This window comes from Xenopus laevis, chromosome 2S, assembly GCF_017654675.1.
Source record: "Xenopus laevis strain J_2021 chromosome 2S, Xenopus_laevis_v10.1, whole genome shotgun sequence".
Classification (NCBI taxonomy): Eukaryota; Metazoa; Chordata; class Amphibia; order Anura; family Pipidae; genus Xenopus; species Xenopus laevis.
In genome coordinates, this window is record NC_054374.1 from 53,336,860 (window position 1) to 53,361,768 (window position 24,909).

The 24,909-nt window shown below is 38.8% G+C and overlaps 2 protein-coding genes across 5 annotated transcripts in view; both read right to left on the bottom strand.

Moving 5' to 3' along the window:
- The window catches only part of LOC108709434 (potassium voltage-gated channel subfamily D member 3), a 584,836-nt gene that overhangs the window by 521,547 nt on the left and 38,380 nt on the right, over window positions 1–24,909 (bottom strand). The gene's annotated exons all lie outside the window — the stretch shown is intronic.
- On the bottom strand, window positions 10,343–18,258 carry LOC121400527. Of its 4 annotated transcripts, none has more exons than XM_041583787.1 (5): window positions 17,960–18,258; window positions 17,641–17,832; window positions 17,498–17,560; window positions 17,277–17,414; window positions 10,343–17,187 (listed from the first exon to the last, which is right to left on the bottom strand). In XM_041583787.1, exon 5 carries the CDS (start codon window positions 15,159–15,161, stop codon window positions 13,665–13,667), a length of 1,497 nt encoding a protein of 498 aa, XP_041439721.1. In that variant the 5' UTR covers window positions 15,162–17,187; window positions 17,277–17,414; window positions 17,498–17,560; window positions 17,641–17,832; window positions 17,960–18,258; the 3' UTR covers window positions 10,343–13,664. The 4 variants fall into 4 exon arrangements, with proteins under 4 accessions (XP_041439721.1, XP_041439724.1, XP_041439722.1 ...); XM_041583790.1 differs by having other exon boundaries at window positions 17,960–18,255; XM_041583788.1 differs by having other exon boundaries at window positions 17,498–17,832.

Here is a 24,909-nt window from a genome sequence, read left to right on the forward strand (position 1 = left end):
GCAGTCACATGGTAGGAAGCACCGTATGATCCTTGGAGCTTCTGTTGCTTGGCTCTGCAGACGACTATTAGGGCTACAAAGACCTTATCCGCTTCCGTCCTCTGACCCCCTGGGGTAAGTAACTGTTTTTAAGTTTGTCACATCACTATGGCACGATATTCACATGGCATATTGCCATCACTGTACACCTAGGGTGAATACAATACCTACTGGAGAGGTAGGACACGGATATAGTGTTTGTTTCACTTAGCAGCACGGATCATAAATACACAAAATGGTCTGCATATTATTCCAGACAACATGATGTTTTCTATGCACTTGGGGGTTTGTTTACCTTTGTGGTTACACCCAGAAATGATGTCACCCGACACGCCCACATGTGATGTCACTAGACACGCCCACTAATGAGGTCACTGCCTGAGTTGGCGCCATTTTTAAACTATTTAAGAGTGTGTTTGTTGTGCTGTGTTCACTTCCTGATGACGGCCCGAATTATGGAGCCGAAACGTTGAAATAAAGTCTCACCTTTTTGCACAGAGGACAAAGACCCTGGAGTGCGGTTTGTTAATATTTGTATATATAATTTTGTGGAAGCCTGCACCCAGGCATTGGACCAAGTTGGTTGGGAGTGCACCAGGCCGGATCTGTTTATATATATATATATATATATATATATATATATATATATATATATATATATATATACATATTTATAAATCTGTATAGGATATATTTAAAAATATATATATACAATTATGACGTTAGGTATCTGAAAACGAGAACAAACCTATAACAGCCTTTTGCTTCGGGAGGAGCCCTCCGCTACTCGGATGCTGCCAGGTCTTAGTGTGAGAGGACCGAGGAGAGAGTTCTGGGTGAGCAAGGGAACCAAACCTACAACAGGAATGAAGTGTGATTATAGCACACTCCGAGTCAGAACCATATCAGGCAGTGCAGTACCAAATTGAGAGACAAATCGTAATCAATGTCACAGGCCGGGTCAGTATACCAAAGTAGCAGGTTCAGGACAGGATCCGAGAGAATGGTCAAAATACAGGCTATGGTCAGGACTGGCAGCAGACAAGGCAGGAACAGGTACAGGCATGGTCAAACATAGAAGATTCACACTAGAAACGCTCCCAATAACTACCAAAAATAGACCTATGTTGGGCAATGAGTAATTGCCCAAGGACCCTAAGGTGCATTGACCTCATGATGGATTCAAGGATGCGGGTGTCCCCGCTAGACTACAAGGGAAACATACAGGTACTTTCCTTATAATAATATCCTGATGCTTAGTGATGTCATCACTTAAAATCATTGTTCACTGACATATGTGTCACAATAGTCACTGAAACTTTATTATAACAAATAGAGTACCCCATATTGTGAAATATGAAGACATTAGGGGCATGAAGATTATTAGTACGACATGTTTTGGGCAAGGCCCTTTATCAAGTAATTATTAAAATAATTTTAATTACTTGATATTAATATAATAATAATAATTACTTGATAAAGGGCCTTGCCCAAAACATGTCGTAGTATACAGTAACTATTTGCAGTTGATCTGCGAGTGCCTGGCTCTACTTCCTTTACATAGATTGACTCGCCTTCTCTGGACTAAGGCAGAGCTTTGAGGCACACTAAGGCATTTTTGGAACCAGTGTCTACATACATGTTAATAGCCTTCATGACATTCTAGTTGAGAAAAAACTCAATTCAAGTTTAGTCGAATTCTAAGCAACTTTTCAATTGGTTTTCATTATTTATTTTTTAAAGGTATTTGCCTTTTTCTTCTGACTCTTTGCAGTTTTCAAATGGGCGTCGCTAACTCCCTTCTAGAAAAAAACCTCTGTAAGGCTACAAATATATTGCTATTCTTACTTGTTATTACTGGTCCTTCTATTCAGGCCCTCTCCTATTCATTTTCCAGTCAATTATTAAAATCAATGCATGGTTGCTAGGGTAATTTGGACCCTAGTCACCAGATTGGTTAAGATTCAAATTGAAGAGCTGCTGAATAAAAAGCTAAATAACTCAAAAACCTTCAATAATAAAAAATTAAAACAAATTGCAAATTGTTTCAGAATATCACTCTCTGCATCATGAACAAAAAAATGAAAAACCCCTTTAAATAACCTCCCAGTGAAATTGTGAGTATATTGGAATTTATAAGAGCTAAAAAAAAATTCACATGAATTCAAAATTCGATTGTAGAACCTATTTGGCTGATTTAGACAATTTCCAACTAGTGTGATAGAGCATGGGCTACACACGACCCACTTTCACCAGGATGGGCTTTCGCAAAAATGGAAACACACGTGCTGATGTTGTTGATCTACAACTCAGTACTTCCAAAAATATACAAAAATAAAACACCAGGGGTTCTTTGCAAAACAGTAGAACAGGATTTATTTAAAACAAAATGCCACAGGGATTGTAATACTCACACATGAGGTAGCTACAGTACATCTCCAAGTACATTCACAGGTGTAGCAGAGACAGCATATAGACACACCACACTAGGCATAGCCTATTGAGAGATCACCTTCCAGGATTTCAGTACTTCATGTGGCTTGGACGCCCACAGCAGACTTGGAACAGGGTTACACCTTAGCCTAATTCCCTCGTCACTACTGCGGTCCCTTCACTACAGGCAAAGGAAAGCCTGGGGGATAGCTACTCCCTTCTATCCTCCTAGTTGGAGCTTGAGCTGCTCTTTCTCACTAGCCTCACTTTCTCTATAGAGTGCTATAACAGGAGCTACACTACACACTAGCTCACTTCGTACCCAGACTTCTTCTGGTGCCTTGTTGAATCTAGGCTCAGTGGAACAACTGCCCAGCTCGACTGCTGCAGGCCAAAGAGGAAGTGCCCCTCCCTGCAAAGCAGTTTGTTACAGCACTGCAGGAAGTGGTCACAACCTAGAACCAATAGAAAGGAATGCAAATAATGTATAATATGTTACATGGGGTTTAACCCAGCAACAGTGGAAAGGAGGCACTGGCAGGGAATGAAGCCATAAGCCATTACACTTATGGGTACACACACACACGCATGTTATCGCTGAGAATATTTTTACGCCAGAATATTCGCAGCGACTAAGTTTACTAAACAGTGATGCGCTCAGAAGTCATTGCAATCACTTGCGGTAACTACATTAATGACGTTACGTTTCTGGCGAAAAATTACGTTTTTGCGAATATTTATGCTATAAAATAGTCTTGTTTTATGGCGGTTATTATGGCAATTTTTACTGTAACATTTATGGCCAGAAATGCATCTTCAAAACTCATAAACTTTATTGACTGATGATTATACCATCCAACAACATTACCAGAGTAACACCAATCAAACATGTATGCATCATATAAACCCCTTCTGCCAATAGAATCATATGAACAAGAAATCATACCAGTCAATCTCTTTGCTTCATAGAAATGCACAGTTTAATATAGCCAATCACAATGAAACCAAAAAAGTGTAGAAGCTGAGAATCCTTGGACTGTGATGCCCGCTGCCAATAATACGACTCTGAGCTGAAACTGTTGCTGTTGCAACAGATAGAAGCAGAAGCCAAAACATCCTGTCAGCAATAGTTACAGATCTGTCTCCTGTCAGCAAAGAATGATGGGTAAAAAAAAAAAACAGTATTATGGGATGTTTCCTGCCCCTTGATAATTTTCTGGCGAAAAAAATACTTTTACGCCACTACATAGGTTGCGGTAAAATTTTGTGAATATTCTGGCGTTAATCTTGTCTTTAGCACATTTCGCTGTTTAGTAAACCAGGCGTTAATGTGTATGTATCGTTATTTTCAGCGAATGCGATAACTGGCGAACAATTATTCTGGCGCAAGAAAATTCGCAAATTTATATTTACTGCAGGTTAGTAAACTGACAATAACATATTTGGCGAAAATTCTGTCTATATATTGTGCAAATATTTTTAACGCACTTTAGTAAACGGACCCCTTAGTCTCCAGTTGTTTGGAGAAAAAATCTGTTCTAGAATCAAGAATAAATAAACTGTACTCTGTCCCAGTCAGGTAGGTGCACGATAGATGCATAGGTTTCTGAATTTCTTAATAAAGTAAACTACTAGTGATGGGCAAATTTGCGCCATTTTTGACGTCGGCGTCCGTTTTTTTCGACGCCGGCGAATTTTTGCTGCCGAATTTTCGCGAGCGTTTTGCGAATTTATTCGCTGGCAGCGAATCGCGCGAATTTGCGCCTGGCAAATAAATATGCCCATCACTATAAACTAGGAATCTCCTACTGCAAAAAAAAAAAAATAGGATGCAAAAGATGTAATAGAACATAATATGAAACGGAAAATGCCAGATGTACAATGTAATATGCAGCAAGAAGTACCTTCTCTTTTATCTGACTTAAAGGAGCAGTAACATCAACATATTAAAGAGTTTTAAAGTAATAAAAGTATAATGCAATGTTGCCCTGAACTGAAGCTGTGTTTCCTTCAGAAACAATACTTTTGTTTATATAAATAATGAGAAAAGGCTCAGGTTACACAGCATATAGCAGATAAGCTCTGTAGAACATAATGTTGTTATCTGTTATCCACTATTTAACCTGTGCCATATAGCCTTTTTTAAATTTCTGCCATTGCTATACAGCAGCTTGTTATGAACTATAGTAGTGTTTCTGTAGCAAATAGATCAGTTTTACCAGTGCAGGGCAACAGTACATGATATTTTTATTACTATAAAAAATTTTTTGGTGATACTGTTCCTTCAACAGATAAAGTTCATTATCCGATAAAGAAATTATAATACAGGTATGGGATCTCTGTACAAATGCAGTAAACTTGGTGGTCTGCGCACAATAATTGACCCCCTCCTATGTTGAGGTTCTAAAGAATGGTTCTGAATGCCTTAAATCCAATATGTTTTGATTTCCAATATTTCAATGTTATACTCATAACTTGCCAGCAAAAAGTGATGCAAGCAATGCAACAATGTTTAGCTTTGTGCCAAAAGCGGCAAAATGTAGAACTGGGCACAAAATGCACATTAATGTAATTACTGTTGGAAAACAACAGACAGAGATTATTCCAGTGCATGTTACTTAAGGAGGGTCTATTATTGCTTAGTAATGTGATGTCATGTTTGACCTTTAACCCTTTGTGATTTTCTTCTTCCTCTTCCTGTGTATACTCTCTATGAAAAGTTTCTGTTGAAGACATGTTACACTGAAGTGTTTATGCTGAGTTCTAAAAAGGTTTACGCCTTGATAAAGCAGACATTGCGAAACGCGTGTCTGCATTTTAATCTACAGATCTTTTTGGCTATTTTTTAATTTAAATTCCTTGGTCTTAAACTTTGTTTTGGGGGGTGGTGGAATTGTTAATCTTTGCTCGGTTCTGATCCTTTCTCCTTCTCTGTATACTGAACACCCAGGAGACCGTGGATTTGTGGTTTTTTAGGATATATTAGCTTTTTCAATCTAATTTAGGGCTTAGTTTAAATACTGAGACCACAGTCCCGGTTACTCTACCTCAATCCTCATTGCCTACGTATAAGTACTATGTAATACAGCACTCTCTAGCACTTTATAATTGATGAATTAATTTCGAAGTTTAACAATTTAAATTAAATGTATTACTATTTAGCAATATAGCAACTAATTAATCAACTCTTAAGAAATAAGTCATAAGTCATTATCAATAAATAATCATGTATAATTTTAAAATTATACATGATTAATTAAGGAGGGTATAAATCTCTGTGAAGGGACCCCCCTTTTTTCTTATGGTTTTATTGTAACATATATCAATATTGGGTTTCTGAGTTTTTTTAAATCCAATTAACTAATTGCACAGCACTTTATAATTTAATTACCCAGTGAAATACTTAACCCAATGTACAAATTAGTGGTTTTTACTTGAGTGTGTATAACTTAACTGTTATCGAATAGGCGAGTGAAGAACATATTGCAGTCCGCTCACATCTACTTTGCACTCCTTAACCCCTGTTAACAAACTTCTAGCCGGCTCAAAACCCACCACCTGCTCCCTTGACCCCATACCCTCTCGCCTTCTCCACCCAATCTCTGATACACTCTCTCCTGCACTTACCCACCTATTCAATCTTTCACTCTCTACTGGTACCTTTCCATCATTATACAAACAAGCACTAATCACTCCTATCCTCAAAAAACCTTCCCTTGATCCCAGCTCTCCCACTAACTATCGACCGGTCTCCCTTCTTCCATTCGCATCCAAATTACTAGAAAGGCTTGTTTACAAACACCTGATCCAGCATCTCACTCACAACTCCCTCCTCGACCCCTTGCAATCTGGCTTCCGCCCATCACACTCGACTGAAATTGCACTCACCAAAGTAACCAATGATCTTCTATTGGCAAAGGTCATTATTCCACTCTAATCCTTCTAGATCTCTCTGCAGCCTTTGACACAGTTGACCACACACTCCTCCTTGACATTCTACACTCATCTGGCATTCGGGACACTGCTCTTTCATGGTTTACATCTTATCTGTCTGACCGTTCCTTTAAAGTTTCCTTCTCTAACTCTACTTCTACTACTTTCCCACTCTCTGTTGGAGTTCCTCAAGGCTCTGTTCTTGCCCCCCTGCTGTTCTCGCTCTATACAACTTCACTAGGAAAACTCATTCAGTCATTTGGACTTCAGTATCACCTTTATGCTGATGACACCCAACTCTACTTGTCTACTCCTGATCTTTCTAATTCTGTCCTTTCCCAAGTCACAGACTGTCTCTCTGCTGTCTCCTCCTGGATGTCACAGCGCCACCTGAAACTGAACCTTTCTAAAACAGAACTCATTATATTTCCTCCAAGATCTTCCCCTGTCCCTCAGATACCACTCACCGTAAACAACACCACCTTTCATTCCACCACACAGGCTGCCTAGGAGTCATCTTAGACTCTCATCTGTCTTTTTCACCACACATTCAAACACTTGCAAAATCTTGCCGTATTCAACTGCGCAACATTGCTCGAATACGACCCTATCTCAGTTCAGAATCAGCTAAAACACTGATTCAGTCTCTCATCATCTCCCGCCTTGATTACTGCAACTTACTCCTCACAGGTATTCCAACAAGTCACCTTTCACAACTCCAATCTATTCTAAACGCGGCCGCTAGACTCATTCATCTAGCTCGCCGCTCAGCATCAGCTGCTCCCATATGTATGTCCCTTCACTGGCTCCCAATCTCTTCTAGAATCAAATTCAAATTACTTAAGTAGTATAACGTATAGCCCTCTCGTCAAACTTAATTTGACAGGTCGACACGCCCCTTTCCCCGCCCATAACCCCTCCCGCTCCTCCCACAACCCCGCCCATTCAACCTTCCCACACCACGCCTAAAGTACGCCCCTTTCTAATATCAAACAGCCTCAATTTCTAGCTTATCCCTTTGTGAAGCCAAGATACATCCTTATAGTGAAAAAAATTGCAATCATATTGGTTTTAATCAAAATATTTTTATTAGTGGTTCAACGCAACGGATTTGTAACATCGCAGTATGACATGCAGGTTTGTGTGTAATTACAACAACGTATACGTAATCTCAGCAGCCTCTTAGTTACAAAGTCACGTACAAAGCGGTCGTTTTTTCTAAAGTCATTTGTAAATCTTTTTAATACATTTTCAAAAGAAAGGCCTTTAGCAATACAATGTAAGATATAGATACAGTAATGACCGCAGACCGAACTAATTGCGTCCTGTATCTGCCTGTTTTGATACCTTATAAGCGTAGAATTTTTAGACAAAAATTTCATAAATTCACCGGGAAATAGTTCATTCGCCGGTGATAATCCATAGCTATCAAAAAAAATTGACACGTCATTTGCGCATAATATAATTAAAACCCAGTGCTTCCCCCGTTGCTGTGATTTGTCCGTATTTACAATATAGGCCGCCGGTCTGTCTATAATTGCATTTCGGAAATACGCCTTTAAATATGCGTCGTGAATGAAAGTCCGCTTTGATAACGTTGGTAATTTCATAGTTATTCATTGTTACTGAAAATCATATAAAACCTCCCTTCTATTATTAATTTTAATAATGTTCTCATGAACGGCGTAAACAATCATGTTAATAGTGTTTAACACCGGTTCAGCAAATCTAATTTCGGCTCTGAGGTTTCCAGTTTTTACTAGAGAGAAATGTCCGCCAGGTTCTTGATCCGGTGACAAATCAAAAGTGAACAAGGTGTAACCGTTCAAAAATTCAGACCGATCCACGGATAAAGCGTTGTCAGCCTTTTGTTTACCCGAAATATGCACGAGTGACATATATTCCCGAACAGCTGATTCGCCTTGAAAATTGGGTTGAAAAGGCTTTGCGGGTATTTGTTGACCGTCCAAATATAAAGCTGCGTAATTCACATTATAGTGATTGAAGCACAAAGGGTTTTTTTGATAATTCCCCGAAAATGCGTCGTTGTCCACAAACGCTAGTATTACCGTTTTTGGAATGTTTCCGAGAAAGAGGTTTTCATGGTTGGATATGCGGGTGCCTGCCGGTATACTGTACACTTTAAGCGACGCTCGATCGATCGAATACTTAGCGTTAGCGGTTAACAGGGCACGACTGTGGCCGATTCTCACAGCTGGAGATACATGAACTCTTTTGACAAACAGCGATGCGTGCTGTATCTGGACTTTAAAATGACCCGCCTCGGCAGACATAATACAGAAAGAGTCTTTATTTCTGGTCAACTTTATCTTTAGATCTAGCCCGTTCAGTATTAGCTTAGGTTGATTAAATATATCACCGTAAATGGGCCCCATTAATTCCACACTTCTGGAGCGTGCGGTATACTGCGAGCGCTTGTTGAAACCAGCGTTTCGACCGTCGAGAGCCCGGTCATCATGATGACCGGCTGTGTCTTTATAGAATAAACCGGCCGTAAATTGCGCCGCCAAAGTTTGTGAATTATAATTTATTAGGGATTCAATATAGGCTCTATACGTATACAGGTTGTCACTTCGGGAAATCAACGTGTCGCCCAGCGTTATGTCCAATTGGTTAAAAAGGCTAGCAATAGGGTAGTTAATAAGTGTAACGCGGGATCCGTCAGGTATGGGTGTGTTATCCGGGTTAACGATTCGGCAAACGACGTGTAACAGAGTGTTATTGAGGTCATAATAATATTCACCGCTGCCAGAGATGAAGAACTCCAAAGGAGCGTTATCGGCAAGGGCAGCGATTGGTTGTACCTCCACATAAAGCGATTTTTCTATGCTTGTCTGCGTAGGTGGTATTTGAAATATATCCAACTCTGATTTTGCGTACTCAACGGAGGTGTCATGCACAAAAGCCATAGCTCACGATTAGAAGATGTCGTCTGATGAGCGACTTCTTGTTTTCTGGCGTCGACGTCTCTTAGGCGCAGACACTTTATTCATAAAAGGGGGTAGGATTATGCCGTCATGGGTTCGTTTTCTTTTACGCCTTTTTTTACGAATTTGCACCACACCAGAACCCTCCTGACCATGATTGGATCTATTTATGCGATCCATAACGGCGGTTGATGTCGTAGCTATGACATCTTTAGCGATGTTTCTAGCCGCTGTTTTTACATGAGGCTTTACTAGTTCCACGCCTTTCTTGAATAGCGGAACGACTCGCCGGAATAGACCACGAAACAGACCAGCGAGCCCAGAACCGTGCATGAATTCTGCGCCTTGAAAACCGTCCAAGCCATGACCCGCTTGTGTTATGTAATAATGTGTATACGCAACCGGGTCTCCGTACACTCTCTGGGACAGCATTTTTAATGCGTCGTCCCTGATCGCGGTCTAAAGTGTAATCGTGCGATAGTTTTCCCGTATTTGAATTTAACAGGCTTAGCCTGGTCCGTGAGTATCGTTATTGTAATGTTATCAAAGTGTTGTTTGCAGAGCGGTATATAGTCCGGTCTGTTATACTTCTGCGTGACTACATCACCGTTTTTGCCGCCTATCTCAACAGTTCTTAAAAGCTGTACGTAGCTATCACCAACAAGTTGGTGTTGGATTATATCAGTATAAACAAACATTGTATAGAACCCTGCTTTGATATCCGGATTAATTTTTTTCTTTATAAGTAAAGTCTCATTCTCTACAGCATCAACAGACGTTAAATCAACGTTGAAACCCTCTAAAAACGGCGAGCCAGACTCGTCGTATCGCATAATGTATTGCAACGGGCTGCCGACAATCTTGTTTGACCAATCGCTTTTGTTTGACCCACCACGCACAAGATGCGGCAGCCCCAATATAACACCCAACTTTTCACACGGAACAAACTTGTAAACATCCGATTTAGTAACATAAACAGTTCTCTCAATATCGTCGTATCTTAGTCGCAGTTGATCGGGAGGTATTTTACCAGACTCAAGTTTGTTATTAACGGCTTTGACCAGATCATTCATGTGATTGTAATAACCGGGTTTGACAAAAAATTCCTTGATAGGCTCACCCTTTGTCAAGATGTAAAAAAGACCATCTCCCGCCTCAAAGGTATTCCATGTGAGAGGGTACTGGATCTCTACTAACGCCACTTCATAAGGTCCTCGTAGATTGACGGCTTTTGCTAATTTTGTGGTGTAGTCAGCGATGGTGTTGTCGGGGTAAAGCTTAGCTGAAGAGTTGCAGGGTAGTGTAATAAAAAACGATTCATCTTCCATAGTTTACAAGCTCAACAGTTGTTTTTCAGATACCCAAGAGTTAAACTTTTCGGGATAACCGACCCACTTTACAAAATACAAAGTGTCTCCTCTAACTTTCTTCTTTTTGACAATTTTTTCTATCCTGTAAACGCGATGCTTATCGAGGGGGACTTTTTGAACCTCTTCAGCGTAGAAGGACCCTTCAATGAGATCGTCAGACAGGTCTTTCAACTTATAAAGGGGCCTCAGCCCTTTAGTGTTTATAGCGTAGATGGTAAATATTTCATCTGTGTAGGTTTGTTCATAACCCTTTGTAAATGGGCCCTTATAGCGTACAATTCTAACGTGATCGCCTATTTTCAGTAAAGGTTTAACTTTCTTAACAGCAGCGTAATCACCGTAAATATTTTTCCAAATGATCAAAGAATTCTCTTTTGACACATCAACAGGTCGACAACGTATAGATCTGTGATACGAGTGATTATAACTATGCACAAGGTCTTGCAACTTGTCAATGTATCTGTAGGTGTTTTGCTCTCTAAGATAACGCCACATCCGTGTTTTCAGAGTTCTATTAAAACGTTCCACTAACGAAGCTTTGACCGTATTTGTAGTTAAAAAATGATGTATTTTAAAGTCGGCACAAAGTTTTCTCATAGGTTTGTTTATAAACTCTCTACCACGATCCGTCTGAAGCTTTCTGGGGGTCCGACCGCTGAGTCTAAATAACTGCTCGAAAGCGGCAGCTACTGTTGTTCCCGATTTATTTAAAATTCCAGAAACCCAAGCATATTTTGAAAGAATATCAATAACAGTTATCAAGTATTTAACACCGTTGTTTTCTTTTGAAAAGTCTATCATTGACACAAGATCAGCCTGCCACTGACTGTCTATATCAGACACAAGGACTTTGTTTCTTTTAAATGATTTTTTCACCGGTTTGTACAACGTGTAAGTGTCCTCATTGTTTAGCCAATTTTTTACAGAGTCTCTTCTTACACCAAATTTCCTGGCTTCTCTGAATAAGGCATCGACACCGCCGTACGATCCAGCCGCTTTTGGTGTGTAATACTGTTTTCTCAATATTTCAGCATTTGCCATAATTTTACCACCTTTTCTAAGAATGTCTAACGGTCTACGCTGTCAAAAGACGTCTGCAACTATATCTTTTCAAGTTAATTGATTTATTCGCATCTATACATATAACTTATAAAAAAGGAGGACTACATTTTAGTAAAAAATTATGTTTTTATTAAAAAAATCAACATTCAAAAGGTATAGCATACAAAGATAGATATATTTATATACAATCAAAGTAAAATTTACAACGTTAACCAAGTCATCTGTGCCATCGGCATAGTGCGCTTTTTAGGTAATAAAGTTCCACGCGTCACACCCACCGGTGTAGCGAACAGCGAACGACCAAGAGGGCTGTGAATAGATTCAAAAGATTCAGCTTGCGCGCCCCTTTTTAAATTATCGAGAAGTTCTCTTGTTTTTGTATTACCGATTACCGTAGAGGGTACGTTCAGCTCCGCTATGGTGTCCAAGAAGAAATCCCAACCACGAGGTACTTTAGCTTTAATTAAGCCGTGACTCTGTGTCGCTGTGCGAATGAGATCGATAATGTTGGACCCTGGTATGGTTTGGTCTTTGTAAATGAATTCACCCCTAGCGTTCCAAGAGCTCTTGTTGCCTGCCCGCAGCAGTTTATTCAGCAAAAGTTCTGCGTTTTTCCTATACCTTATATTTACATTGTCGAGTATCTCTTTTACATCATCGCCTGTAGAAGAATCATTTGACAATTGTTGTTGAACAGTTTGCGGTTGTGTAATCAAAGTTAAGGTTGACATCTCTTTCTGTTTGGTGAGCGCTAGGTATCTCTGTAACACGTTTGTGTATTTCTTAATTTTTTCATCATCTGAAAGATCATTTCTGTTAAGTATCTCGCTAATTTCCCCATCTAAACGTTGTGTAGTGGTTTGGCGTATATCGGTTGTTTCCGCAACAGGTTTTTTTAACCTATCCAATTCTTGTTTGGAAACCAAGAACATTTTCTCAGCGTACTCCATTACGAACCACCGGTTCTATTAGCTATAAGACTGGTAATTAAAGGGATTGCAAAGCTCAACAGCGCTCCTATAAAACCGCCGCTCTGGTTCACAATGCGCTTCTTGCCCTTAATGGAGTATGTTTTATCGCTTAATTTCTTTATAGCTCTACGCCACTTTTTAAGTATATTTTTCTGACGTTCTCTAAGAGGAATCTTTCCTTTAAGGATGTTAAGAGCGATCTCACCAATAGCTGAAATAAAATCATTACTGGCGTTGGGTAAGATGGATTTTCGCACCGTCGGTTTTGTTTTAACCAACGTCTTTAGAAGATCCCAATTACGGCGGATCCTGCTAGACATCTTTACAGTAACAACGTTGTTACCAAGAATGACCTTTGTGATGAGAAAATTACTTTTTAGAGCTTCTTTTTGCACACATAAGCCGTCGGAAGATCTGGCGGGAACAAGCCGGTTCTTAGTCGCAGTTCCTCGGGTGTATCAGATCTTAAATCTACGAGTAGATATCCGTAAGGCTGATGCGTGGCATCTTCAAAAGCTTCTAAAAAGAAACGTGTTTTACCGGGGTACATTTGCCGAGCCAGCGTAATAACCTGTAATTTATCACGCGGGTTCTTAAACAGGACCATGTATTTAGTGTTTAAATTTATGGTTCGGCTTTTCTTACCCTGACAAAACACGTTTTGAACGAGATACATAATGCTCAAATTTCTGTGGTGTACATATTTGGTGAATGCGTTTTGTATTTCAAGGTTTTCACAAGCCGCCTCCATAAGATCATCAACAACTGCCAAATTTACCTTGTCCGACGGGAATAGATCGTCGTCTGTAAAATTTTGCGGTACCCCCTCGATAAACCTGATATTTGTAAATAGGTTGTTGAGATCATCATACAATTTTTGCCAACATGCATAAAACCAAATGACATTATCAGGTTTGTGCGACATTAACGTATCTGAGTGTATCAACAATTGTTTTACAAAAAAACTCTTTCCGGAAGTATTTTTTGATGTGTCCAAAATGATCAAAAATGATTTCTGGGTGACCGACTGGATACGTTTTAGTTTTATTAACGAAAGGGTATAAACTAGTGAAATCGTAATAATGTAGCGTTTCACCGGGCTGCACCTTGTGATAAAGTTTGATGGCGTTGGTTCGACCACCGTAAAGTGAATCACGAGGTTCCAAAGGTACTGGAAACTGCATTTTAAACAGAAAGTCTTTGACCCCTTCATCACTAGCGACCATTTCACGCCACTCGTGTTCCCACATGACACGGACTGTAAAGCCGCATCTCTGTAGGTGACTTTTCTTAACTAAGAAAGAGTGATACAGCTGACCGTATGAGGATTTAGTAAGCTCATTACGGTCATGCTCGTTATAACACACGGGACAGCCGTGGTAAAAACAACCCTGAAATTCAAAGGCGGTTTGTAAACCATTAACTAAAGCATAACCGTCCAAAAAGTATTTCCCCACCTTCTTCTCACCGCCCTTCAAGGCATGTTGAATAGTTATGCCTTCTGTGTGTTCTAAGAACATGAGCCACTGAATAGCAGGTGTGGAAAATCGTTTCTGGGTCTTGTGGTACATATCTGCGGGCACAATCGCCACGGTATTTGCTGGAAGAAATTTAAACCGGTACATGGACATGCAGACAGATGCCAGCGTGATGAGCTGGAATGGATCAATGCATTTAGTGACCAATTTGTATTTCTTGCCAGGTTTACATTTCTTGCCGCGTTTAAAGTATTGTTTCACTGTTTTTTTAGTCATATCCATAATCGTGTCCCTGTAACACTCACAGGCCCTTCTCAAGACCTCCACATCCTGTTTACAGTAAGTCTTTAGTTCTGCCTGAAAATGAAAGGTGTCATTTTTATGGTTTTGGTACCACTCCACAAATTCTTTTTTCTCCCCGGGCATCATGTAATAGACGCCGTAATACCGGATGTCCGGCATCGGCCCTATGTAATTTTGATTTTCTTCTGTATTGAAGAAATGTGGGAAATGACCCTTGGACCCCGAAAAACCCATAGCTTCAGGCATCTTACTGAGTTTCATCGGCATGAAATTCAAAGAATCTATGAACCTCATTTTTAAATCTTTTAGGGACACACACATTAATCGCCCTCCTTGGTTAACAACTTCAATTTTAAATTTTTCCTTGATCAGTTCCTGTACAACAAAATAAGCGTCGTAACGACCGGCATTATGGGCTATGAATGTGTAACCCAAAAACTTGCCGTTGGTAAAAAAGCGGACAAAGTCCTGCGTGCAAGTTTTTCCGTTGAATTCCCAGGAATTTGGACCGTATAAAGTCGTTGCAAAAATGTAATTGGGTACGTGTACACCTGTTTCTTGCATACACTCAAAGTCGTAAAATATGTATTTGTCGGTCATTTGTTTGGGGTTGTAAGGTTGCATGTAACAACTATGTTCGTCAAATTTGTCAACCCACGCTCCGCATACGCTGCATTTCAAACCGTTACACTTGTGCTCGTCCCCATTGTCTACATATCTGTAACAAGAATCGCAAATCGCAAGTTTTTTTCTTACAAATAGCGTTGTTGTTTGCAGCCAAGTTTCTATGTGTTGCAAAGCACTGAACTGACCGACAGAACACACGACATATGGGACATCGTAAATTATCACTCTGTTCAATGCAGTCTGGACGGTGACATGCTTTGCAAAACTGAACACAGTCGTGGTTATATTTATGGCTGTATACAGAACAACACATATCGCAGAAAAAGTTGGCGCCAATAAACGCTTTTATATTTTTTATACCGTAATAATGCGTTTCATGGTGTAATATGTAGACAATCTTGTCTCTATTGGTATTACCCGTATGATAATAACGCCAATGACCTCTATTGTGGTACAAAACTTTAATTGTAATGTTTAAATATTTTTCAAACATTACAATATCGTTAAAAGAAACTAAATGTCCTTCCGGTATTTGTAAAGCACTATGCAGTTGACGCGCTTTCTTTAACAACACGTCGTCGCTTGCATCAGTGCCATCCAAAATAGCGTACACACTAGCGGCCAAGCAAACGTTATCATCGTAATTGTTAAAGTCGTACAAATGCTGTTTTTTACGGTCGATGATCCTGCTGTACGCTATGGACCCCAAGCGTCTTCGGGAACCGCCGCGACGGTTCCTGACGACTATAACAACTAGTTTAAGGGAATTACCGGCTATGCACTCCGCGTTGCTCTGTAGAGCGTTAGCGACATTGTTCAAAAATGTTTCGGCTGTAAAACCCTCTCTAGTATGTCTTGTTGAAAAAATTGAGTCAAACGTCTCGCCGCCGTCTAAACGCAACTGTATAAAATCACCCGGTTCAACGTCCCGTAAAACCCTATCTAGCAATGTCTGTATGGCTGCGTGTATAGCGTCAACAGCGTCAACGAACGATCGGATGGTTTCCAGATTCACAAATCTAAAGTGTTCGGTGTACATAACGCTATTAAAATTTGAAAAGTCACGTTGTTGCTGAAAAACAGATTCTAAATACACAAGTCTAACGTCATACTGTTCTGGGTTGTCATTGTCTGTACACGGTATGTCAGTTTGTGAACCAGGGGGTTGAAAACGATTTGTTTGTAGGTGGACGAATAGTCCGCTCGTTGTGTGGGTGAAAGCGCTCTGCTTGCGGTGTGTTCGCTGTTTGTACAGCGCTCACGCTGGTCGGCTCAACCGCTTTGTTACAACGGAGCCTTCTCTTTTTCCTAGCAGTTTTAGACCGTCTAGCCGCAAAGTACATCTTTATAGCCCGTTTTAATTTTTTTGTTCTTACATTCACGGGTGTTTTTTTGTTTTTATAAGATTGTCCACCACCAATCATGCATAGTCAATTTTTACCCATCATCTCTTTTTCAATCTCATCGACATGAGTCATCAACCTTTCATATTTATCATGTGCCGCGTGTATTTTTATCACACTAATTTCGTTGGGGTTGTTGAATGCCAAAAACATAGAGTCTCGCACAAAACATCTTAAATAGTTGGCTACACGCATCATTTTATCGTTGTAGCGTGCAAGAGAACTCAATACATTGTAAGTATTTTCGTCCCAACAAGTGCAAGAACGTACAAGCAGAACATGATGATATGAGGCATTCTGAACCTGACAGATTCCAACCTGATCCCTACCGTCATCATTTGTGTCTGGTGTGTCAAATGTTATTCGTCTTTTAAAAATATGGGCCTCTGATGTATCGGGGACTAAGTTAATGTCGCATAAATCTGTTTTGTCATTCACCATGCATGTTGACTCACCACCCTCCGGAGACCGCTGTGTTTTCATTATATCGGTAATCGGTGATATGGCCGCTTCACGTTGAGACAGAATTTCTGAAAATAACGATTGCGGCGATGAGTGCGGTGTTTTTGCTGTTTGATTTTCTCTCCTGTACCATTTTTTACAACTTTCTTTTCTTTTTGCTAAAATTTAAAAAAGTAACCGTTAGGATTTTAAACACTTTCAACACGTTCAGTACAGTCAAATAGTGTTATGATTTAGTTAAACTCACGAGCATTTGGACAAGAGATAAATGGATCCGTTAAATTTTCATATCGCCAACTGTCGCGAGCGCTGGTGCTTGGCTCAGGAGTATCTACGATGCAGGAATTTCTCACAATACCGTTGCTGTCCCCCGACGACAAAACACCTGAAATTAAAACGAAGGGACAATATAATGTCTCGCGTCTAAAGCAATAGATATTGGCATTTCATTGTCTTTTAGAGATTTACCATTTGATCGCTTTGCTCTTGCTCTAGAAGGGACCGGGGCTGTGAAAGTTTTCCGCTTCACGGCTGCATGTTTAAAAAAGTGTGTTAGAATTATAGATAATGTTTAAGACAGTCTGCATCAATAGTGCTGATTAGTGTCTTACGTGCTTTGCCCCGTTTGCTTTGTTGTTTTTTTGCTTGTGACCCGGATGTTGTGAGATCTATAATGGGTGGTGGTTCATTCTCCTTTAACACAGCAGAATTGTTGAAACCACCAACCGGGGCGTCAGGATACGCTTTGTTTTTTACAAACATGCCGCTGTTTGAAGGTTTTAGAATCTTATCGTCGTGTACACCTAACATTAACAAATACCAAATGTTACAAATGATAATATAACAATATTATATAGTAAAACATATAGAGCAAAACTTGAAAATAGTGATGTAAAGTATAATAAGAATGACTGCAGTTAGCACTCTTACCATCCATTCGAGAGAACGATTCTTCTGAAATGGTCTGCGGGCCGTCTGGAATATACGCTGTATCGTCTGAAATTATTTGCGGACTCTGTACGGAGCAGAATGACTCAAAAAATTCTTCGGCGGCTATCAACATTTCAGAATCCGGGATAAAATCATTGATCCAAGAGTCCGTAATAAGGTCTTGGCCGTTCAAGCTCTCTTGGTATGAAGCCATCTAAAACATTTTTGAGAAACATCATTTGTTGAGCAGAATAGTTTATCTAAATAGACACTCTAAAATATTATCTGATAAACTATATATATATATATATATATATATATATATATATATATATATATATATATATATATATATATATGCAGACATCGAAAATAAGACAAAGATTGGTATCATAACAAGGCATTACAACATAAACAGTAATTAACACTAAATTGTTAAGTTTGTGAATCTTACCTCAATTTTTGAAATGCGGGGTCTGTTGTTGAAGTGTTTGCACTTTAGAAAAATGCTTGTGACACTGGGTGTAAAGGGGCTGTTTAGATAGGAATTTGGTCTGGTTTTTTTTTTTTTTTTTTTCAGGACGGACTGATATGTGTACATTTAAGATACTTTGACTATATTATAGATTATTTAATGACAACAGTGTAATAGCAGTTACATTTTGATTTATATGTCTTATTTTTGGTTCAATGCTATACAATAACAGTGCAAGAGTTCGCTATTGGGCATCGGTAAAAGCATAATTCAAAATGTATTTGATTTTTCTACTGAATAGTTTATGTTTTACCTCTAAAGACCTTTTAGTTAGCATTTTATAATACTAGGTAAAGCGAGTTTTAGCTTGATAGAACAAGCTTACACACTTTTCCACATGCCGCTAAATAAGTATATTTTTTCTTATTTTATGTTCAATACTATATGTTGACACTACAAGAGTTTGCTATTGTATGTCTATAAAAAGTCTAATTCAAAATGTATTTGATTTTTCTACTGAATAGTTTGTTTTACCTCTAAAGACCTTTTAGTTAACATTTTATTATACTAGGTCAAGTGAGTGTTAGCTTGATAGATCAAGCTTATGCACTTTTCCACATGCCGCTAAATAAGGATATTTATTTCTTATTTATGTTCAACACTATATGCTGACACTACATCTGTCTCTTTTCAGTCTGGCTACACAGACGTCTATTTGTTTTTCAAAACAGATCAGATGTTCAATACTATATGTTGGCACTACAAGAGTTTGCTATTGCATATCTATAAAAAGTCTAATTCAAATGTATTTTAGCCGCACTAGAACAAACTTATGCACAATGTTATGTATGATGTTCATGAGATTATTATTGAAATAAATAATAGAAGGGTGATTTTATATGATTTCCAAACACATATGGCTAATTAAATTTTGGAGGTTGATTTGTCTTTACAACCTGAGTACACAGATGACTAATGGTATTTCAACAGATCTGTTGCCCAACAGCTAATGTTTTTACACCATGTGTCCAACAACTGTCTCTTTTCAGTCTGGGTTACACAGATGCCTATTTGTTTTTTCAAAACAGATCAGTTACATACAAAGCCATTAGTGAGCTTCTGTCTTATTGACAACAAACAAACTCTACATGTTTCACACAATTAGCTGTATACCAATAGCTATTTTATTTGAGATATGACATCTGTATTTTACAGCTGCCTCTCAAAATGAAATGCTCACAGATGGTTAATGTTTACATGTGTAACAACATCTACCTAAAACAAAACAATGACCAGTCTGTGGATGTATAATGACTTCAGTGTGTGAAATCATGAACCTTTCACAGTACAGACCAATTGATACAAAAATGTGATACAGAAGCATCCAAGCCCTCTGTCACTAAATATTGTCATTAGTGGATAAACTACTACATTTCCTGTACATGCACAGACTTGTTTTACTGAAACAATATGGTTGCAATTTTTTTCACTATAAGGATGTATCTTGGCTTCACAAAGGGATAAGCTAGAAATTGAGGCTGTTTGATATTAGAAAGGGGCGTACTTTAGGCGTGGTGTGGGAAGGTTGAATGGGCGGGGTTGTGGGAGGGGCGGGAGGGGTTATGGGCGGGGAAAGGGGCGTGTCGACCTGTCAAATTAAGTTTGACGAGAGGGCTATACGTTATACTACTTACTTACACTCACATTCAAGGCCCTTAATAATGAAACCCCTCCCTATATTTCATCTCTAATCTCCAAATACACTCCTTCACGAAACCTACGCTCTGCTTCTGATCTTCACCTCACTTCTCCTCTGGTCACTTCTGCCCATTCTCATCTACAAGACTTCTCTCGGGCTTCTGCTTTTCTCTGGAACTCTCTGCCACAAGCTGTCAGACTTTCTCCTTCCTTCCAAACTTTCAAGCACTCCTTAAAGACCCATCTGTTTAAAGAGGCCTATTCGATGTACCTTAATTAATCATTGCTGTATCAAAAATGACAAAGTGTTTATACAATCCTAATGTCTCAATTGTACCCTAACCTTTTAGTTTGTAAACCCTATTGTACTCTGTAATCCTTATCTGTTATCCACCATTTATTCCCTGTTTGCTATAACTGCAGTAAAGCACTGCGTATCTTGACAGCGCTATATAAATAAATGATGATGATGATGATGATGATGATGATGATGATATTGTGACTGCTTTAGTTTAACTGATCAAGTGGGGGTACTTTTCTATTTTCTTTTACAGTGTGAATTATCGAATACTGACGGAAGTCAGACTTCTGCTTGAATCAGAAGGATAAAAACCTTATAGTAAACAAAGGGATAGTGGTGTGGTTTGTGTTTTTTTTTTTGAGTTCTATAAAGCAACAAAGTTAATGTTCACACAGAAGTTGGTGTGTCTGTCCTCACTTACAGAGAAGCTGCACGTGCAGTTCAGAGCAGCTCTCTGCTAACAATTTCAGTATATGTTAAAACCAAAATATTATTTATTTTGCTCATTTAGAAACAGGTCCCCTATATTTCCATTGTGAGCCTCTTCAAAACCTTTGGCCACAGTCAACTTTTAGTCATCAGATATATGCTGTGTTTTTTATAGAATGCTGTTAATTAAATTGCATGTACTGAAGACTAAACTTATTTTAATCACACTTATTCATAGTTACTGTTGTATTCATTAAATATTCATCTATACTTGGAATGAAACCCAGGATGAAACTGGGCATATTATGTTAACCAATTCAGATAATTATCTGCCATGGGGAGTAAAAGTTAGGGTATATAAACAGCATATAACACAGATTAGAACTGGAAAGCCCATTTGAATTTGGCATTCTAGACTAATTTTCTCTCAAACCCTCCCAAACAACAAGAGCAGTGGCCCAAGGGTTAAAGTGCATGTGGACCCTCACTGCAGGACAGCAAGATTCAATTACATATGGGACCTTTTATCCAGAATGCTCCGGTCCTGGGGTTTTTCAGATAATCAATTTTTCCATAAATTGGATCTTCATACCTTAAGTCTACTAGAAAATCATGTAAACATTAAATAAACCTAATATTCTGGATTTGCTTCCAATAAGGGTTAATTATATCTTAGTTTGGATCAGTACAAGGTACTATTTTATTATAACAAAGAAGAATGAAATCACTTTGAAAAATGTGGATTATTTGGATAAAATGGAGTATATGTAAGACTCCATTCCGTAACTGGGAGCTTTCTGGATAAAGGGTTTCTGGATAACAATTCCCATACCTGTAGTAATATATTATATTAATTCTTCAACCAGTTTTCAGGTACTATACTATGTATATTAATTGGATCATCCAATATTGGCACAATATCATTCTCTTATTGCCCAAATTCTGGCACAATCGAGCATTAATAAGTCAGTCAATAAATAGTCAATACAATTAAATGTTGACATATTAAATATAGGGCTTCACCGAATACAGGATTCGGCCAGGATTCGGCCTTTTTCAACAGGATTCGGATTTGGCCAAATCCTTCTGCCCGGCCGAACCGAAACCGAATCCTAATTTGCATATGCAAATTAGGGACAGGGAGGGAAATTGCATGACTTTTTGTCACAAAACAAGGAAGTAAAAAAGGTTTTCCCTTTTCCCACCCCTAATTTGCATATGCAAATTGGGATTCGGTTTGGTATTTGACCGAATCTTCGCAAAGGATTCGGGGGATTCGGCCGAATCCAAAATAGTTGATTTGGTGCATCTCTAATTAAATATAGATAGCTGAAATGTCACTATTCATAATGTCCACATCCACAGTTCAAAGTTATATCCAAATCCAAAATTTACTTCCTTAGGGTAATTTTTTTGTAAGGGAAAATCCCAAATCTCCTATGTGTCAATTTCCTCAGAAATATAAATATATCTCATGAGCACAGTCATTGGGTTGTATTTTTGGGCCATGTTCACTGAGAACTTTACACCAGTTCAACATCATCAGCACCCACCCCAATCAAGGAAACAGAACATTTGAATTTTAAAACACCATTGATGCATTGGTATTAATTAAAGTATTATTAAAGCTCAGATTACTCATATGACTCACCGTTACTAGCATCTCCATTTCACACTTCGGTAATATTAAGCTATTGTCAATGTTAATATTTTCATATCCCAATCTAAAAAGAGTCTCTCTTTACATATAGTTACATATTACAAGTATCACAAATGGTGATATTTTGAAGTACCATTTCACTCCCATGATTTGTGTTTCTGAATTTTTAACATTTCTTCATAGAGGGGCATGCCTACCAGGGCCGCTCCTGCCATGAGGCAAGGTGAGAACCTTTCCTCAGGTGGCAGTTATCAGCCAGGCTTGGTTTTGCCTCAGAAACAGAATTTTTGATTTTACCCCACAAGGTTTCTATTGGATTAAGGTCTGAGAATTGGGCTGTCCACTCTATAACACCAATATTGTTGGTCGGGAACCAAGATGTTGCTCATTTGCTAGTGTGTTTGGGTTTGTTGTCTTGTTGAAACAACCATTTCAAGGGCATTTCTTCTTCGGCATAAGGCAAGATGACCTCTTCAAGTATTTTGATGAAACTGATCCATGATCTGTGGTGTATAAATAGGCCCAAAACCATAGTATGAGAAACCTCCGCATATCATGATGCTTGCGCCCCCATGCTTCACAGTTTACTGTGGCTTGAACTGAATGTTCCACCACATATAGATATTAATATTTTTGTGATGATATTTTGTATGATTGTCAGCTCCAGGATAACCATTTAATTTCTCTTGTACCCTATCTATTGGGTGCCCACCTTATTTACTCTATTGCGTATGTTCATTTAACCATCTCCTTGCTACCCACACATTATAAACATAATTAATAAATTACACCTTGACCCCCTTGTTTGATGGCTTCATAGTTATTTTGTCAGACCTCTGCAATGAACTCAATACCCTTGCAGAGAGCTTATCCATATGGGTGTTAGAGAACATCATTATATCATCCTCAACTAATTTTACAAACTAATGTACTGCTTAAACCTCAGGCAGATGTAGATACTTTCCTGACTTATTTCTTAAAGTGGCTGTTCACCTTCAAACACTTTTTTCAGTTTAGTTGGAGGAAATAAAGACTTTTTCCAATTGCTGAAGAGCAGGGTTGAAATTTGATAAAAAGGCCCACATAACACAGAAATCCCTAATATATCCATCACAGTTACCGGTTTCTTCAAAAAGTATGAATAAATGCCATTTTCTATGCTGATATCCAGATGTTTAACAGTTCTTCTCTTTCTGCATCATTTGAAATTCTGGCAGGGAAGGAAGGACTAAAACACTGATGTTACAAATTGTAACAACTACTCCACAGCTTATAGACAGCATGCATGAACTACATAACCCAAAATGCATTGCACTGTGATGTTCCTTTCCTTATTGAAATCATGTGTGCAGAGAATTGTGGGGTTTGGAAGATGCAGGCTGAGGACAGCTGGCTGTTAATACAAAGTAACAGTAGTCAGCAAGCTCAGCAAAGTAGTCACAGAGATCAGCAGGAGAGCAGGGGGTTAGGCTTAGGGAACTGTCAGAAACCATTATAAATCATTAAAAGCCTGCATATTTTTGTAAATGATGTATATTGCAAAGTTGCCTGAAATTATGTTTACTTTTCAAAAAGCTCAAGTTATGTATTTGTGGAGTCCCCTTTTAAATGCAGCTGTTAGAATCGATACAATAGTTGCTAATATTCCACAGATGCTGGTGCAGAATATATAAACTAAATGTAGCAAAATGTAACAGTTCAGAATACTCCAGGGTCACCTAGCTGTTAGAGTGAAACACTAGAGACAGGAACATTAAACTTTAAACTTACATTTTGGGAAAACAGAAAAAATAATATATGGAAAGCAATTGAAAAAAGTCTTTGTTTATGATGAATAATCTGAAAACAACTTAAAGGGCACCAATCATGATCAAAATCATTTACTAAGTAAATACACTATGTGAAAGTTCAAGAAATCCGATTTTTAAAACACTTAGAATTGTTTGTATAATGTAAATGATCAGCTCACTATTCCTTCTGCAAGATCTCCCCTATCTCCCCTGCAGTTCTAGCTGAGGCAGCCATCTTGGATTTCACTGGCTCCTCCTACCTATATCTTCCCAGCCAACTGTAGCTCTGAAATCTCGCACATGCTCAGTTGAAATTCCTTGGTTCTAAGCTATTTCCAAATCAGCCAAACCTGTGTGTTAGCTGCTGTACAGTAGTGCTGCCACCTGCTGGAAGTTACTGTGTGCCCTTCATTTGCATAATGACTTTACCAGCAGGGGACAAGATAGGGAAATCTCCTGATACTTCTAGTGGAGGAGTTTACTTAAACAAGGCATTCTGGGTAGAATACTCAAAGCAGTGTTAATATCTGAGCATGCTCCTGAAATTTGCATATTAGAGTCTCTGTTATAGTCACAGTATGGCCTCCCTCAGTGAAA

Bases quoted from the DNA above. Each gene is read 5' to 3' on its own strand.
- LOC121400527 (XM_041583787.1), bottom strand. From the start codon at position 15,161: ATGCAACCTTACAACCCCAAACAAATGACCGACAAATACATATTTTAC.